At 39.0% G+C, this 18,726-nt stretch overlaps 1 protein-coding gene across 1 annotated transcript in view; it reads left to right on the top strand.

The window, feature by feature from the left end:
- TRHDE (thyrotropin releasing hormone degrading enzyme) overlaps window positions 1–18,247 on the top strand; it is a 467,798-nt gene extending 449,551 nt beyond the window's left edge. The window contains exons 16-19 of the mRNA XM_044449813.1: window positions 6,383–6,550; window positions 7,061–7,201; window positions 10,609–10,690; window positions 11,531–18,247. Of these exons, the coding sequence (XP_044305748.1) occupies window positions 6,383–6,550; window positions 7,061–7,201; window positions 10,609–10,690; window positions 11,531–11,674 (535 nt within the window). The 3' untranslated portion in view covers window positions 11,675–18,247. The remainder of the gene's footprint in view (window positions 1–6,382; window positions 6,551–7,060; window positions 7,202–10,608; window positions 10,691–11,530) is intronic.
- The last annotated feature ends 479 nt before the right edge of the window (window positions 18,248–18,726 follow it).

Raw genomic sequence — 18,726 nt, 5'->3', positions numbered from 1 at the left:
AATTAGAAAAATCAACTGGGAGGCCAGTATACTCAAGCGTGAAGTGGACCAAGAAGCATTCCTAGAAAATAGGAAGGAGAAAGGACGAAAAATGGGGGTGGTAGTGGAGATAGATGGTGGAGAGCAAAACAGGCATTTCGCCTGCTCTGTTGGGTGGGTAGAGCGTATTGTTAGCCGTGAGATTTTTTTCTTTATATATATTATGCTTGTGTTACACTGTTGTTTCTTTGTGTATGCTTTGCTTTGTCTGAAATTTTGTGTGTAGTATGAGTGGGTGCTTCGCCTGTGTCTGCGTGTGTGTTTCACTGGGGTATCACCAGATTTTTATCATTGTTTGTTTATACTACTTCTATACCACTTATTAGGGATGCAGGTGGCGCACTGGGTTAAACCGCTGAGCTGCTGGGCTGGTTGATCAAAAGGTCGCTGGTTCAAATCTGCACAACGGGGTGAGTTCCCGTTGCCCCGTCCCAGCTCCTGCCAACCTTGCAGTTCGAAAGCATGCAAATTCAAGTAGATAAAAAGGTACCACTTTGGTGGGCAGGTAACAGCGTTCCTTGCACTTCGGTGTTTAGTCATGCCGGCCACATGACCACGGAGACTGTCTGCGGACAAACGCTGGCTCCCTCGGCCAGGAAACGGAGTTGAGCACTGCCCCCTAGAGTCAGGCATGACTGGACTTCACATCTAGGGGAAACCTTTATCCTTAATCTTTCCCTTAGACCCCTTATTATAATTAAATATCATATTTATTGAGAACCACATTAACATATCTATATTTTACAGTGTAAAAACTGTATTTTGCTGGGTTTTGTGGAGGTAAATATGTGATCCATTTGTGGCCATGTCCTCTTTGGTGGCCATTTTATGACTGGATCCATAATACACTCTCAAATGTTGACATGTTCCCATCAGTCCAAAAGAGGCTGAGGGTTCCCTGCAGGAAGTGTTGAACAACATACCACAGAAGACGTTTTATTTATTTATTTTATTTAGTTAGTTTTTGTATGCCGTCCCATCGCTTATAGCCTCGGGATGGCTCACATAAATAAATAAACACAATACAAAATAATACAAAATACAATTAACATTAAACATTAAAATACGTTCCACTAGATCTTCTGCAAGCCATTGCACAACTGTAATGTACAACTGGTTACGACTTTATCAAGTCACGTTTTGCTTCTACTAGTTCTGCTAGCAACTGTGCAGTTCCCAGCAGAACAGAGCCAACTCTTGTAATTTTTACATTGGCATAATATTGGATGTAATCCTGGAACTGTACATTTTGCACAGAAAAAAGAACATTCAAAGCTTTAAAAAAGCATGAGTATTACCTCAAAGTCTTCATCAAAAAGAGGGAAAATTACTTTTTCAGAAACAATGGAGCGAAATTGTAGCAGCACCGGTTTAGGTTGATATCAGAAAGTGCAGTGAGAGTTATTTGACAACAGAATAACTTGATCAGACAAATAGTAGAATCTTTTTCCCTTACTTTCCAAAGAGGTTAGAAAAGCATCTTTCAGGCACAGTGCAGTGAAAGGAGGCTGACTGGATGAGTCCTAAAATGCCTTCTTCTGTGGTACATGATGTGCTGGAAACAGTTTGTTAGGAATGAAATACTTAGACCCAAATGACAGCATAACCATCATAGCTTGTAAAATAATAATTATTACATTAATTCGGACTTTTTGAAAAGTTAGCTCTTTTTCTTATGCTATGTTATATAAAGAGTCTGCAATTAGAGATATCAAGTAAAATAAGCTTTTGTTAAATGCTTGGAATTGAAACAGGACATCTGATTAACTTCCTCTCTTAAACATTTCCTTAAATGGCTTGAAACAAGTCACTAAATCAAAGAACAGTCTAAACTGCATCCAATTACATTTTAAGAAATTAGAACACCATTTGCCTAGAAGATAAATAATTAAGGACCTATTTTATAAATGTATTTCCATTTGCTAGAACCTAGTTTAAACAAGAACAAGCATGTGCTAATTAATTATAACTTAAATGATTATTCTTAACTCTTTGTAAAGCTTCATTATTAATCATTGGAAAAAAGATTTCTCTGTAAAAGCACAGCATGACATTAATTATTTTTTTCTGTTTAATTTTTAACAACTTTTTCTGTAGTGTTTAATTTTTAAATATAAGCTATGTTAGCCACATATTTTATCTTTACCATGTCTCTTAAGCAAAATAAATAAGGTCACATAAATTATAACAGTATTCTAATAAATATAATTTAAAGTGATGCTTTCCAAGTAAATGCTTATACCAACTCTGATGTGTTCATCATAGCTTTTTTTTTTTTTTTTAAGTGCAAGCTAGATACCCCTGGGGAAGTTTAATTTAACAAACAATTCCATTTGGAAGTACTAAGTGTTAGTGCAAATAATGCAATGTTATATGCGTCTACTCAGAAGTAGATTGAATTCAGTAAAGTTTTACTACCAGGCACATGGGTATAGGATTGCAGCGGGGCAATGCAATCCTAATCCATCCAAGGTATTCAGATGTGATAAGAGTTTCCTGGAGGGATCTAGCTGGTTCAGTGGCCTTAGTTGTTCCACCACAGAAAACTCTGCAGGCGTAAACTGACTGCTGGACATATTCTTCCTGCTGGTAGGCCCTAAAATGGTATATTGTAGGGCAGGGAAAGGTCAAAGCTATTTCAGATCGTCTGACTCCAGAGTCTGACTCTTGTGACTCTGTCCCCAAGAAGAGAACAGACTGGGCTAGTCGGTCAACCAGCGTTAGCCTGGATGTAATAATAGCTAATTCGATGGCCACTGTTGCTTTCAGTTTTTGTTTTGCATGCTTTGTTTTTTCAAGCAAAGTGTATCCTGGGGTGCACAGCCAGGCAAAGCTGTCACCTGTGCCTCTCACCCAGGCCAGTGCAAGCCTGCAGGGTTTTGGAAACTATGGAGGATCCACCACTTCATTCCCTTTCTGCCAGCCACACCTAGCCTTGCTCCATAAGGCTGCAACTTACATTGTTATATGAGTAAGCTTTTGCTTGTTTTTTACTTGCCGTTATTAATTTTCCTAATTATTTCCTAATAATGTGACAAACAATGCACTTTGAGGTAGATCTGAAAATGTATTTGAAGTAGATCTGACATGGATCTGTAGTTTTCCAGTACAAACCTGATTGTGTCTGCTTAGTGAGATTTACTCCTAGGTAAATATGTACAGAAGCATATCCTTAATGTACACATCATCTTAATGTTACGTGTGATTCATGAACAAAACAGGATGTGGTTTCTTGGTAGGTGATCAGTGCCATTTGTCTTCAAGCTTCTGTTGAAAGCTGGTCCTCCCACCCAGCAGTGACAGACTCACCGGCACTTCTTTGCCAGATGTCTTTATTTTACATGCAAGCCTTTGAGCGTATGCAAGGCAAAATGTTGAACCCTCAAGATATTGTTGCTCTTCCCTGTTCCCATAGGTGGATTGACTGGCCCCTCAGCTGCCTTTCAACTATTCTCTCCCGTAGCAACCACAAGTGGGTGCTCAGGGCTTTGGACTGCAGCCAGAACTGAGTCCCTTTCAACAATCATCTCATTATCAGAGTCTGCACTGTCAGTCTCACCAAAACTGTTAGCCTCTCGTGAGTGCTATGGGATTTGCCAGAATGTGCATATACAACAGTTTCCTTCCTCAGCTGAAGATACACACAACTCAGGCATTGCTTGCTTTGTTTGCTGCTCTAATTATGGCAGTCATCACATTGAACAAAAGATGTGGTATTGAACAAATTGGCTAAGTTTTCATTGAGATAAACTTTGGAAAGCATGAAATAAGCACCTCGGTATTATCGGAAATGATTCATCTTTTCAGATGCTGCACTTTTACGCTCATGTCCTACTGATTATATCCAAATATGAAGTGGCCAGTGTACAATTCAGAGTACTCAAAGCTAATGAGACAATCAGACTGAAAAGAATTGCCTGCTCGTCTCCATATGTTCCCGTGTCCCTTGGAGGCTCTATTGGCTTACAGCCCTGCTTGTAGGAAAAGCCCACTGAAGCCAGCTCAAGGATTAAAAAGGAGGTTATAATAACTTTACACAAAAATGTGAGCAATGGGGGTCTCTTGCCATTTGACACTGGAATTAAGGATGGTTCAAATGTAAAATGTACTTTCAAGTTTTATACCTACAAGTAAGTACTACAGAGTAAGATGTGTTTGACATTTGCAGTCATGAGCCTGCCTGATCTTGGAAGCTAAGCAGGGTTGGGTCTGGTTGAAATCTGGATGCGTGACTTCAATGTTATGAACCACCCAGAGAGCTTTGGGTATGGATGGTACAGAAGTGTAATAATAATGCCACTCCCTTAATACCATATTAAGAGTGATGGCCTATCATTTTGTGAGAGTGATGGCCTATCATTTTCACAGTTTCTTTGCAGCTCAGCCCAAATTTGCTGAATAGATTGAGGTGTGGTGAGTAATTACCCCTTTGGCTATCATGGTTGTAAGTTCAGGTCAGGGGTTCTCTGGGGTGGAATTAGCAATCTATAGCAGCTTCCCCCAAACCCTATTTTCAAGTGACTTATACCAGTATTAAAATAATAAAACTCTTGCTCTTTCTTTGTTTTTTCTTGGTTTACTGCCCCCCCACACACTTTTTATATTTTATTTTATTTGCTTAGTGATATTAGCATATTGGCATTGGCACAGGAGGTATTCCACTCAATCAGTCTTGTGTAAAAACTGCACAGACTGGAGGATCCAAGCGGCTACACAGGCATGGTTGAGTTGTCTATCTGGTGGATCTTAATCTGTAATTAAGTGTTACGTTACACTGATAAAGAGCAAGGGTCCTTCCTAAGTCTAGCACTTGTTTCCATTTTCTTTAGCAACTACAATATTGCAATGTTGCAGAAATCTGCTAAACGTTGCTGAGAGCACAAATCCTTGTGTTACTGAAATGCAAACAATTTGGACACTATTATCTGTACAGTTCGTACATTGATATTAGGGAAATGCAGTTCAGTGTCTTCATACATTTTCCAGGTAAAGTAATATACATCAGACTAGCAGATTGTCTAAAACTGAAGAACTGCAAACACTTAAGAGGTAAAATTAGCTTGGGTTAGAGAACCCCCGTAGAAGAAGTTCAGTTAATAACAAATGGATGGTCTATGAAAAAGCCCCCCTAGCAGTTTCTACTCTGCTTCCAATTCAAGTGGCTGGTGGAAGAGATAGTCCACTTTCTCCTCTTCATTTTACTTTTGACATAGTGGCTGATTTAGAGCAATCTTCCTTATATAGCAGGAACAAGTAAAAATGGGAAGTCCTTGAAAAACAGGCCCATACAGCCTTGTCGACCATTTGTAGGCCAAATTAAAAATTATTAATTAGCTCTGTGCCATAAAGGAAGGATTCTCCAAGAAGTCACCATATCTCTAATTTGAATCCTCTTTTTGTTCTCATCCCAAAGCCACTAGTCAGAGTGAGCACAAAAATCATGAATTTTTGTGTTTTCCTTCCACAGCTTGGAGAGTGTCATGAGCCAACCCTTCTCTCCTTGCCATAAGGCTCCGAAACAGCAGGCAATCCTTTACAATGCAGATCTTTATTGACAACTTAACTCTAAATAGCCTTCCAGTGATAAGCCTCTGCTCATTTAAAGAGCACTGGACCCAAACTGGAACATCTCCCCTTTAGTAGCAGTTCAACTCCATCCTCAAGGTGGATCCTGTCAGTATCTCACCAGCCTATGAGACTTACACGAGCCCCCTTTATCTCACCAAGGGGTCAGGGACAAGATAAATCTGGTCTCCTTCCTCACCTGAGTCCCCTTCCATCTCTTCCAAAACTGGTCTGCTTTCACAGTCTGCCAGGAAACTGGGTGACCTTAATGGAGCATCAAAGGCTTCTGCTTCCCTGTCTTCCTCCTGCCCTCCTATCACCTCCTCTTCTGTCTTCTTCAGAACCCAATGACACATGGCCCTGGAAGTCATTGAAGAGTGAGTGTCTAGCCCACTCACTCGCTACAGGGAAGGAATATTTAACTTAAGGAATCAAGACAGAGAACAAGTGTTCTATTTTCTCTTTTCCTGCACTTCAGCCTCCATCCAATGCTCATCCTACTTAGAGAAGATCTACTGAAATTACTGGGATTTAAGTTATTCAAGACAAACTTAAGCCTCAGTCATTTAAGGGGTTTACTCTGAGTGAAACTAACATTGGATACAATTTTTCAGTATATTTCAGTAATCAAACAACTCCATTACTTGCAGTTTGCTACTGTTCACTAGTGTTGCCACAGGAGCATGGCAAAGGGAAACCTAACTTTAATTGACCTGTTGTGTTTCTTGAACATATTACTAATACAATGTTGCTCTGTTTTTAATATATTCTTTTAAAGAATACCGCTCAATGTAAGAGACATCGTCTACTGCACAGGAGTTTCGCTGATGGATGAAGATGTTTGGGAGTTCATTTGGATGAAATTCCACTCTACTACAGCAGTTTCAGAGAAGAAAATATTGTTAGAAGCTTTAACATGTAGTGATGACAGAAATTTGTTAAACAGGTGTGCTAATTTAGCTGATAATTTCCTGACTTTTCAAATACTTTTGCATCAGCGGTATAAGTCTCCCTTTTCCTGAGTATTTTTCCACAAAAGGAAGCATTTTTAACAGCAAAAGAATAATTTCTGGGGATTTCCTCTTTCACTACTTGAAAATATAAGTTTTGGAAATGTTTGTATTACACTTGAAAACAATTGCAAGTCTCATTTAAATTTTGGGGAAGCATGATCTCAGAAAAAGATTTGGGGTGAAATCTAAAATCAAGCAATTCAGTTTCAGCTTTTTGAGGTATCTGCCATGCATAGGTCAACATTAGAGTGGAACCATTTTTTGTGGCAAAGTCTAGCTTGTTTTCTGAACTTTACAAGCACAAAGAGAAAACTCTGTAATGAATTCCAGTAACCACGCAGAGTTTTCTGATCTTTTTTGGGAATCCCAATACTAAATAATATGTTGTCGAAATATTTATGTTAGTAAAAACTTGAATGCTTTTCTTCCTTTCTCCATTCAAGGCTTCTGAACCTGTCTCTCAATTCAGAAGTTGTCCTGGATCAGGATGCAATTGATGTTATAATCCATGTAGCAAGAAATCCACATGGAAGAGATCTTGCTTGGAAGTTTTTTAGAGAAAAATGGAAAATATTAAATGCAAGGTAAACATGAATATTTGCTGAATAGTTTAGTGTCATACATACTGATGTTTCATAATGTTTGGTCTCAGCTTTCTCCAGGCCCTTGCAGTAAATAAGTAAGAATATAGCTGCTCTGGATCAGTTGACATTAAAAGCTTAGCTATTCCTTCACACAAGTGTTTCATGGTAAGGGAGGAATTAACAGGACTCTCAGTTTAATCCGAATTAACCTAAGTTCATACTTTTTAATCACTATGCAAACCAAAATTTACTCTTCTTTTTATAAGCAGTGTCCCCTGATATGCTGTCCTGCCTATTACACTGGCATAGTCTTCTTCCCTATGTGTCTGGCCGCCCTTGATATCTGAGGCAGAGGCCCTTCTCTGGGAGCCCTTTCGAAGGAAATCAGGAGGGTAGCAAGTCGGAGAAGGGTCTTTGCAGCAGTGGTACGCCAACTTTATTACATGCTCCTCAGGGAGGTTTGCCTGGTGCCATCGCTTTATTTTTTTCAGTGTCAGGTGAAAACCTTTTTATTTTCCTAACATTTTAACATTTAATTGGTTTTATCTTTGGCTTTATCACTAATGGTTGGATGCCATCTGTTGTTTGTTGGTATGTTGTTGGGTTTTTTTGCAATCCATTCAGAAACTGTGCTATTGGACTGCATATAAAAACTTTGAATAAATAAATAAGCAAGCAAGCAACTTCTAGTGGTACGGATAGTATAAGCTGGTACAAAATCTTTCCTCAAATGACCCATCATGTCTGCTTATGTTATTGGCGTACCACTGTAGGTTGCATATACTAGTGATGGATCAATAGTGTAAGTGCACCAGCTCAGTTGAGTAGAGTCCAAAACACAGTACAATTGATTTTGGAATGGAAGGCTTTCGTCAAAAAAAAAAAGGTCTATGGAAATCTATTATTTTAAAATACATTGTATTAGGAACACAGCTTGCAAAAGATAAAAATGCATACAAAATACCTATGTAAAAGAAATGTGTACCAAATGTGTATACATTTTCAAATGAATTTTCAAAGAAAATATCACAAAGTTCCGGATGCACAGAATTTAAGACTGGAGAAATGCTCAGATTTCACAATGAACTGAACAAAAGAGAGATCTCAAATTGAACTTAAGAGAGAATCTGAAATTGCCAAATTTGTCTACCCCTAATTATTGTATAATTAATTCTATCTAAAACTTGAGGATGGAACTGTGTAAATAATATCAACTTTATAGACTACCAAGAATAGGCAAAATATTTTGTCAAAATACATTTACATTCTAATTATTAGCACTGATACAGTATCTATACCCTATGTATAAATTACATAAAGTTTGGGAAACATTTGATGTCTGAATTTGCCATTGCATTTCCCATTGTCCGTAGTTTATGCATTTTAGGCGGTTATCAGTGACACATTAAATGAACTTAGATGTAACAATAAACCATCATTAGGAATCAGAGTTTAGTTTGATTGAAACTAGTTTGAAATAGCAAACTAGAATCAGAAGCCTTTTCTATCCCTTCTTTTCACCTAAGGATGGGAGGGTTGTAGAGAGCATATAAGCCTGAGGCTTGCAGTGGCTTGTTCACAGTGGTTTGGAACCATTTGAATTGAGCTGTTGTTTCTGATCTCATGATGTTTTATTTTACCCGTAAAAAGTTACGAGCTGTCAACTTCACTACCATAGTAATATTCCAAACTAATAAATTTTTGCATTTGTTGATGCTGCTATTGCTTTCCAGGGTTTTGCATTGTTTGTTTCTTTGTTTGCAGAAACTATTCTAAATGTTGCCATAATATCCAGGGGACCTGGAATTGATTGATTTGGGGAGTTTCTCTCCATTTCAATATCCTATGAATCTATGAAATTCTAATAACTAAATAGCAAAAGATTACAAATCAAATACTTTATTTTAACAAGGGCAGACAGGAAAATAGATCTTAGCATGCCTACAAAATAAAGAAACTGCACACATGGGGCAAGAGCAAAATAGCTTAAAAATCAGTGTAAAACTAGAATTCATAAAGCAACAGGTAATGTGAAAGAGAAATGACAGACTAAATAATAAAAAGCATGAACTTTTTCAGCACTTTATGCATAGGGAGCTCCTTAAACCATGAAAGAATCCTGTCCTCCTTTTCCTCCTGCTTCTTCCTACCGCATCCTTGGAATCTCTTCATAGGCACTCAATATACAAATGAAAAGACTTTGTGCTACAAGTTTTGTTCCTTGACTATGGGAAGGAGGTAGGGCAGATTGGGATATGGGATGTTTATGGAGACCTTTCTTATGTAAAGCACCCTGGCTGACCGTGTGCTTGCCAGAATGGGTTGCTTTGATGCTGTCTTCCCCTGCTTGGTGTCCTCCAGATACAGTGGACTGGGGATCATGGGGGTTGCCATCCAATAGAGCTGATGAACACCAAGTTGGGAAAGGCTACCCTGTGGGAGTTCTGCAGCTCTCAGAAAGGAGGATCATGCTTAAATGATTTACAAGATAACAAACGCACAGGGATAAAAGTTATCCATCAGTGGTGGAGCACTCACTCTGCATCCAGAAGGTTCAAGTTAAAACTCAAGCATGTATAGGCAGGGCTGGGAATAGATCTCCCTTCTCCTAGTCAGTTTAGATAATGCTACACTGGATAGGCCAGTGGCATAACTTGGTATGAGGCAGCTTCCTATCAATATTACACAGAGAAAGCAGTGTGTCATTATTCACTAGGGAAGAGTGGAAAGGATGCTCATAGGTTCCTTTTAGAATAAAGACCAATGACTGCCTAATTGCTGTGCCATTTCAAGCAAGCAATTGAAGCGTCTCTCCTTACAAGCAAAAGAGAGTATGAAGCCAGTCAGATCTAATAAATGTTCGTTTATTGCATGAATGGTTGCACTTCAGTTGATATATAAATGCAAATATGTTGGTGGATTCCATAAGCAGAGACATGCTTGGCTCTGCTTTGCAGATACCAGCAAAGAGGATACTGAAATGTAGCAAAGCAGCCAGATCACTTGTAGTCTGAATATCAGTTGGTCTTCCATTATACAGCCCGCCAAAGTTATCCATTGTATTGTATAGTACAAGATTCAGTAAGCCTAATTACTTCGCATTTGGGAAAGTTTAGTATGTCTTCAGGTAGGATAAATTTCTTTAAACAGTGGAAATCATTTAAATATGATTGATGATAAGAAACAGAAAACAAAATGGAAGGGGATGCAAATTTTCACTTTTAGTTATAAATGTATCTTCTTGTTTAGCTATCCCCTGCTTTTAATGAATTAGATTGGATATACAGAACAGAAACTTTGGGAAAAGGAGGTTCAGTTGGTTGAAATATAAATCTTTTAAATCTGAATAATCAAAGGCATTGTCACTCAATATATTCCATGTTTGTGTTTTTGACTGGCTGCTGCAGATATGGAGAAGCATTATTTATGAATTCAAAACTTATCAGTGGAGTCACAGAATTTCTTAATACAGAAAATGAACTAAATGAGGTAAATACGCTGCAGACTCAGTACTTAGTTATTTGTTATTCTTTTTCTTAACATAAAATCAGTAAAGTTATATACCTTGTCCTGTACATGTTGCCAATCTTTGCTTTTTCACTTCCTAAGAAGGATACTTTTACAGAAAGGATGCAAATGTTTCATTTAAGACAAAGACTGTTCCTTTCTTTTTGTCTAGGTGCCTGATTCTGTGCGGGGTTAGTCAAAAATAAATCTACTGAACATGTGTAGTTAACAGAGTAAAATTTTATATGATGACAAAATCTAAGAATAGTTAGTGCTGTAATAGTGTTTGTAAGTGTGTTGAGCAGGCCCTCAAACTCACACATAAACACCCAGTTGTTTACAATAAAGAATTAAATATGTTTCTCAAGCCTAATTGAACACATCTTTTAGAACAGTTGATAAACTAAGGCTCTTCAGAGGGGAGTCTGAGTGTTTTAGCTTAACATTAGCTTCTAAAGCTATGTTAGGAATGTTTCCAATTTTCCCTATTTAGTTTCCCTATGTAGGAGTAAAACTTGATAAGAGCCCAGCTGTCTGCAACATAAAGCAGCTGGGCTATAGGAGAGTCAGAGGAAGTGATGTTAATATAATCAGGCACTGGCAGTCAATATCTCCAGCACAATTTGAAACTATTGCATCACAGCTAATTGTTGCAGTCTGTTGCCTTACTGCATTTTGTAATAAATCTCCATGCAAAATATTACAAGAACCTTCATAGCAGAGACAAGAGTTTTGTCATCATTGTGTGACTTGTTCATGTGCATTAGAAGAATGCATTTATGTCAATTGGATCCAGATTAACATGTTAACTTTTATTTGCAGCTGAAGAACTTTATAAACACCTATGAGGAGGGTTCAGCTGCCTCTTTCTCTCGAGCTGTGGAAACAGTGGAAGCCAATGTCCGGTGGCAAATGCTTTATAAAGAAGAATTATTTCAGTGGCTGAGAAAATCACTAGCACACTAATCAGTGTTTCTGACAAAGACTTGGTACCAAACTCTGCAAGAGGAGAAGCACTCTGTGGAATTCCAAGAACCTTTGACTGGCAATACAATGAAGACCAGTTACAATTGGAAGGATATATAGATACAGATATATTATATTTTTACACCAATCTCCTCAAAACTGTATATGACAGAGATGGGGTGGAAACTCCAACAAAGAGAAAAGGTCATGAATGCTTACGAAACTCAGTCCACACTGTACCATGGCCAAATGTGATATTCAGTGGTGCATGTAAATGTTGATGTCTGTTTTTTTGGAGGGGAGAACCCTTCAGAATATTTGTGCATGGTTCTATGGTTCCTGCCTGTATTCCAGCATGCTTACTTAGGGTGTCCATGTTTTTTGTGTGAGTTTGTTACAGCAAAATGGGCATTATGCAAAAGCACAAAGACTATCAATGACAATCAGTGTTACAACAGCAAGGTAGGATGGAAAGAAGCAAGTAGAAGATACCTATGAGCAACATGTGATAAAATTGTCACTTCTCTGTGGTGCAGGCTAGTTAAGTGAGCACTACAGTTGTCTCTGTTATATTGTTTGGATATGGCTCTTTTTGAATAGCAAAGGATGGTATAAGTTATAGGCTAATGCTCCCCATTTTTAGTCAAGGATGCACATACACATTCAGAAGATGCATACACAATATGCTGGAATTTCAAAAGTAAATTTTACTCACTGTGGAGCATCTAATAACAGTATTAGCTTTGATCATAAGTTAATGGCAGGATGGTCATATATTTTTTGGACAGAATCCATAAATTATCCCTCTGTGTGGATGCTGCTTAGCTAGTGTGGGTCTTAGGATGACCAGTATGTATCAAATTGCCAAAGGGAAAAAAACAGAAATAATTTAGGAGACAAAATTGCATTATGAACAAAGAAAACTTCCGAGGCAATATTTAATTGTAATGAACGTTTAATACTCTATTTCTTTATAAGCAGTTACCCCATGAGAATTGAACAGGCTGGTATCTGGAACAGCTGTTAAGACTGTGCTAGCCTATATTTAAAAATATCTTATATCTGTTTTGCTTTTCTTTGTTCATGTAAAATATATTCAAAAGACTGCCATATTAAACACAGTTACTAGAGAGTAGGTCCAATTGAACATAGTGGGACTTATGTCTGAGTAAATATGTGTAGAATTGCACTGCACACCTTCTGTTATCTTTTCCCTTTCAGAAATTTTTCAGAGATCTGCCCAATAATATGCTTGCTAATTCTTAGTAAGCAGTACTCTTTCATCACTGCCTGGTGTAGAATATCATAAACTATTGATTGCAACCTACAAAGTAGAAAGTATTTCTATTTTCCACCATGTGTAGCTGCTTAGAATCTCTATCCCCACAATTTTCAATGATTCAAGCACAAAATGAAGGAAATAGTTACTTTATCACGTAGTTCATTTTGAAGGACAGCATGGCACAGATAATAACGTCACAACCACAGCAACTGCCAGCTTTTTCACGTTATACATGAGCTGCAAGTGGTAGCTTGGCTTCAAGCCAGACAGCAACAAAATATAATTACTGCCTGGAGAGCTGTCAGGATTGGGTGGGGAGAAAAATCAAGCATTCGCATTTGTCTCCATGGAACTTTGGTCTTCAGAAGTTGTCCGTAATGTCTCTGGATAGTTTTGTCGGGCTGATGTGAAAGCCTGCAAGTTACAGGTTTGAAACCTCCCCTTTCACTTTAGTCCACAAGGAACTAATAGTAGGTTACATCTGTTTAGACATTGATCTTCCATTTTCTTCTCTGATTAGCAGCTATACAGACACCCCACAGAAGCAAGGACAGAGGCCTTTCTTCCAGTTACTTAAAATAGTGCTTGGACTCTAACAAGCGTTGGGCATTTGCTGCCATGCCATGGAGCTGCTCTTCTCCATGATGAAGTGATATGATTTTTCTGGAGTTCTCTTTGGAAATCAAGCGAAGCCAAATTGGGTAGCTCACAAGTAATGCAGATGCAGCTTTAAGAAACCGTATGGCTATAACAGAGATTTGCCCTGAAGCTAACCCAGTCCTCACTTGCAGCTGGGCTAGGACCAAGGAAGTGGAAACAGCAGGATATAGTGCTGGGAAGTGGCAGCAGGAGGAAGCAGTAGGGCATGGTAGGTCAACTAGAATATGGAGCAGAAGAAGAAACTGCTTGTTCAAGAGCAGGGGATGATCAGCTGAGGGGGAGAGAGAGCTGTGGCTATCGCCTGAAGGAAGGTGGGAGAAATGGTGGCAGTGTGGGCTACACAAGGCTTGTTGTAGAAAGCAAGGCTGTTTGAGCGAGGACTGAGATTTGGAATGGTACCTCTTAAAGTTAGGAATGACAGCCTCCCATGTGTGTGCATATGTGTGTGTGCGTGTGTATATATATATATATATAATCACAGGATTTAAGATCTTAAAACTATTCTGACATTCTTTGCAGCAAATTGTAGCAAACCACAGCATGGTTCTTCAGTGATTCCTTTTATAAGTTCTTTTCTTTAACATGTGGATAAAGGCATTCTGATCATCTTGAATACGGAACTTGCTGGAGGTGAAGCAGTGTTGAATGGTGGGTCTACAATGGCCATTTTTTTTCAGAGTGGCTTTTACACATAGTGGTCTCACTATTGATGCAGTTGATTTCTAGGCTTTCATTCCTAATATTTCTGTCACAAAAATTTAATGTCACAAGCTTCTGACCTTTTCATTGATAATCAGATAATACAAGAAGCATTTTTTTCAATTCAGTGTGCATAGTACTGGTGGACTTTTTATCCCTCTCTTCAGCAATCTAGTGTTCAAGTTTTTATACAGTGCAACATTTTTAATTCAGATTTCATTGAGTTCATGGGGTATTTATGCATATATTTTTGTGCTTGGATTGTGCTCTTTAACTTTCTAAACCTCTAGTTTTCTTGAATGCAGGGAATCAAGTAACAATAAGTGTTCATAGCTCAAATACTGGAAGGTGAGCAAAGAACAAAAGGGAGATGATGATTTTTTTCCTTCCAACCATATTATTCCAGAAGTTTGTGCCATGATTTTTCTGGATGTTTTTAACATTTCAAATTCATATATTCAAGAAAAGGATGTCACATGCAGGTTGATATCGCTTCAGCAGTGGTGAGTTAACCAGCAACTCTGCTGCCATTTGGCTAAGGGTGCTTCGACCTACTTCACCATGCAGTGGTAATCAGTGGCGGATACTAATATTTTGCAGCCAACCCTCTCACAGGTTGGCCTCTGTAACTTGAAATAAGATACTCAAGCTGATAATATGTAGGCTGAAACAGTACAGATCATCAGCTGTAAAGCAAGTTTCTTCATAATTTCTTGGCAGTATTTGCCTGCAATTCATCCTTGACTGATCAACATCAAAAGCACCCATTTTGCTTTAATGGGTTTTTTTGTTTTTGGTACTTTGGATGTTGGAAGAACAGACATTGGTTTTCACGTGGGCTTTTTGGTTGTTGGTGGTAGTTGCTTAGCATTTATAATTATTTTAGTGTTCCTTTTGGAAACAGTTGTGAGCATTCAGTTGATAAATTTAGCTTATGGTACTCCTGAGGGTGAGTCTACACAGTCAAATGACAGTGAAGCAGCTATTGCACTTATGAAAACGGTTACATAATGAAATCATACAGTTGCTATAGGTAATACGTACTTTCCTCTGTTTAAGCATAACATTTTGAGTACCCGTTCTGTTAGCATGACTGTTAAGGTGTACGGTACCCCTCCCCCCCCCATATATGGGGCACTTAAACCAATTTCTGGCACATTTGGTGGATAACAACAGAATTAACTTGCAAGATTCTGAAGCAGAACTATTTTCAGTTGTATAGTATTCACTTGAAAACAAAGTTATCCTTTTGGTGATCTTAGGTAAATTTTAAACTGAAAGTCAAGAGGTGGATTAATAGCAATGAAGTTGTGAATGTATTGCACAGGTGAGGATTCTGTAGGAGGTTCTGAGGTAGGGTAACTCTTGCGTGTCATTTGACTCTTTCAAATGATTTTTTTCCAATAGAAACATCTGAGATCATATTCCATGTATTGTATTCTGGGAAAAATGGAAGATAGGGCTCTATTTGCCCCAGACAGAAAAGGGAAGTGGGATCTTTGCTTGTTATTCTCTTCCTCTTCACATAATCCACCTTAATTCCAACTGAAAGGGAAGAGTGTAAGAGAATCTTCCTAGAGCTTTAGCTGCTCGCTCTTTAAATGCCTCTTCATCACATCAGTGACTCTCATCTCCATACTCCTGCAAGTCAGCTGAGGCTTCCTCCTCAGGGCTAGTACCCCACTGCTTCAGGAAGAGGGTTGTTTCTTGACTGGACGCTTCCGGCCAGAATGCTCTCCCTGTTGCTGAAGCAATCATGAGCTTGTCATTCACAGAAATGGAGAAGGATCCATGAAGAAGGCCTTTCCCCAACCTGTGGAGGCACGCTGTCTTGCAGGGTCATGGCAGACACAATAACCTCTGTGTGTGCACACACGCAAATTCTAGTTGTCAAAACCCCAAATGTGTTAACTGCTGTATTGACAGGAAAGGAAATATCAGTCTAGATCAACTGGATTTGCTCTGTTTTGATTTGTTCTGATTTGCTCTATGATTTTTTCTTTATCTCTGCCTTTCATAACTCTGATCTAATCTGGCCCCAGTTCCCCTGCACCTGCACTTTCAACAATAATCCTAAAAACTCACTTTAGACCAAATCCACATCCCTTTCCTCACATTAACTCAGGAGTTCCTAGTGCTCTGCACTTACGTCACCTCAGTACTTGTTTTGGAGCCTCAGAACCACACTTCTGCCTGTTGAGAAGATGGAGTGGAGACATTCAAGAACAGTAGGGAAAGGATCTCTGCAAGTACTAATGCACTCCCAGGTTTCTGGTTTGGGGTCCAGTTGAGTTGGTTGGAGCCACATCCTGAGCAAGTATAGTTATGGCTGAACAAAGGACACAAATGCCCTTGCTGTTTCACCCAAGAAAAGAATCTCTTTTCCTGGCTCAATAATGGTGGAAGGGATTGCCCTTCCTGGCTTTTCACCCACTGCTTATCAATTGAGGATTATAAAGTATTGGTGAAAATTATCATGATCTTGATCTTTGCATTTAAGAATTATTTTAAAATTGTCCTTTAAAAGCCTTAAATTATCCAGTTGATCTAGATCTTTCTCCACCACAAGGAGAGCATGCTCAATTTGTCCCTTAGTGCAGACGTGTAATTTCTAACTGAATTGAATTATAGTTTTGAACTAGGAATTTACTAAGTAGCTACAAATTGAACCCATCATTAGATTTGAACTTAGATCAAAGTTGGGGTTGGGGTTACCCCATTAATTTGGATACTAATGCAAAAAACAATCTACAGTGAATAGGTTCTGTTAGATTCTTGGTCAATATTCTTCATTTCTTTCTAAATAAGATCCCACGCCCAAATTAAATCACATGGTTGCTTTTATTTTATGTTAGTAAATCTTCTAAATCCCTCTCACATGCCAGCTTTTTACAGTTGTTTCATCATACAAGGAAAAACTGTCGACATGCACCTAAATGAACTGTAACCATATTTGTACAATTTCTGCCATAAAATGGAAGTATCACAGTCAAAATGACACAGGTCTCCTTGGTGCATTCACACTGGTTTTCTATAGTACCTTGAATTGCAGCACTTCAAAAAGATGAAGAGTGCTTTCATTTTGAGTGTTTTAAAGAGCCCGTGTACTCTTGATAGTGTGAAAAATGTCTCCCCTGCATCACCATAGAGACCTCCCAACCAGAAAGGCCAGGCAGCTGGTGATTGCTCATGAGCACTCTTGTCCACATGACCCTCAAGCATGCTGATCCTCCAAGCGTACCATTATGCGTAGAGCATTTCCCACTATGTGATGTAAATGGTCCAGTGGCGTATTTCAAACATCACAGCAAGCGCAACGTCTCACTGCTCCTACATCACCAGTTGTGATCCTGTAACTGCCCTATTGTGAATGAATTGAGAGAATTCTGTTACCAGTTTATATTTTTTGCTAGCTTAAACCACCAGTGGACTGTTGTTCTCCAATTCTTTCCTTGAATGTGTTTTTAATTGTTAATGTTTACTCACATGAAGGCCAGGGCAAGCGAATTGTGGTTAAAAATTAATGTGGTACTTTGTGCTATAAATGGGATTGTACATATGGAACACGACCAAGCATACTCTTGGTACCCTTGCCACCGAGAGGCTCAAGTACACGTAATACTGCTGGATTGCGGTCACGATCCATGTGTCATTCTTTGTACCCTGTTGATTGTGCTGAATGCCCTCTCCTTATGGCAACCTGTTTCCGCAGCAATTAGAACACTGGAAAAGCTGCCCGGTTCTGGTACTTTGCCTGCCCAGTTTCTGTACCTTTGTCTGCAATTGGAGCTGGGTTAGTTGACTCACTTGATTCATTGGGTCTGTTGACTCTCCATTCTTCGGGACCACAGAATATTCACATCGACTATTAAAATTCACTTTCCACTTTTGTGGGGGAGAAATTAATGATTAGATGTACATATGGTAAACTCCCATATTTATCCATGCTTTTAGAGATGCTGATATTTAATTCAGTGTTTTGTTTCTTTCATGTACTGTTTGCAATGATGAGAGCTGGCAGAACACAGCAGCTAAGTATGAGTGTTGTAAACTAGGAGAGTTCTGGCTTCAGACTCATTCTGCCACACATACGCCAGGGGCAAACTTGAAAAATTGTGAGCGTTTAGTGGAGGGCAGGAGGAGCACAGAGGCAAGGATTGCCTCAAACTTCCTTCACCCTCCAAAACACTTAGATGGATGAAACCAGTTGTTCACAAGGAGGAAGAGGAGGAGCAAGGGCACCACTGGGATTCTCTGCATCCCCATGGAACTGCAGTCTTCCCCTCTCTGCCTTCCAGTATGCCCCCCCAGGTCCAAAGTTGCACTGGTAACTGACTGTGAGGGTGGAGGGGAGGTTTTCTAAATTCCCAGCCACAGCTCTGACCTTGGAGCACCTTCCTAAGGGTGACCC

Source organism: Varanus komodoensis, unplaced genomic scaffold, assembly GCF_004798865.1.
Source record: "Varanus komodoensis strain SLA01 unplaced genomic scaffold, ASM479886v1 scaffold61, whole genome shotgun sequence".
NCBI lineage: Eukaryota > Metazoa > Chordata > Lepidosauria > Squamata > Varanidae > Varanus > Varanus komodoensis.
The sequence above is the reverse complement of the archived record's forward strand: the minus strand, read 5'-3'. Positions and strand labels throughout refer to the sequence as shown.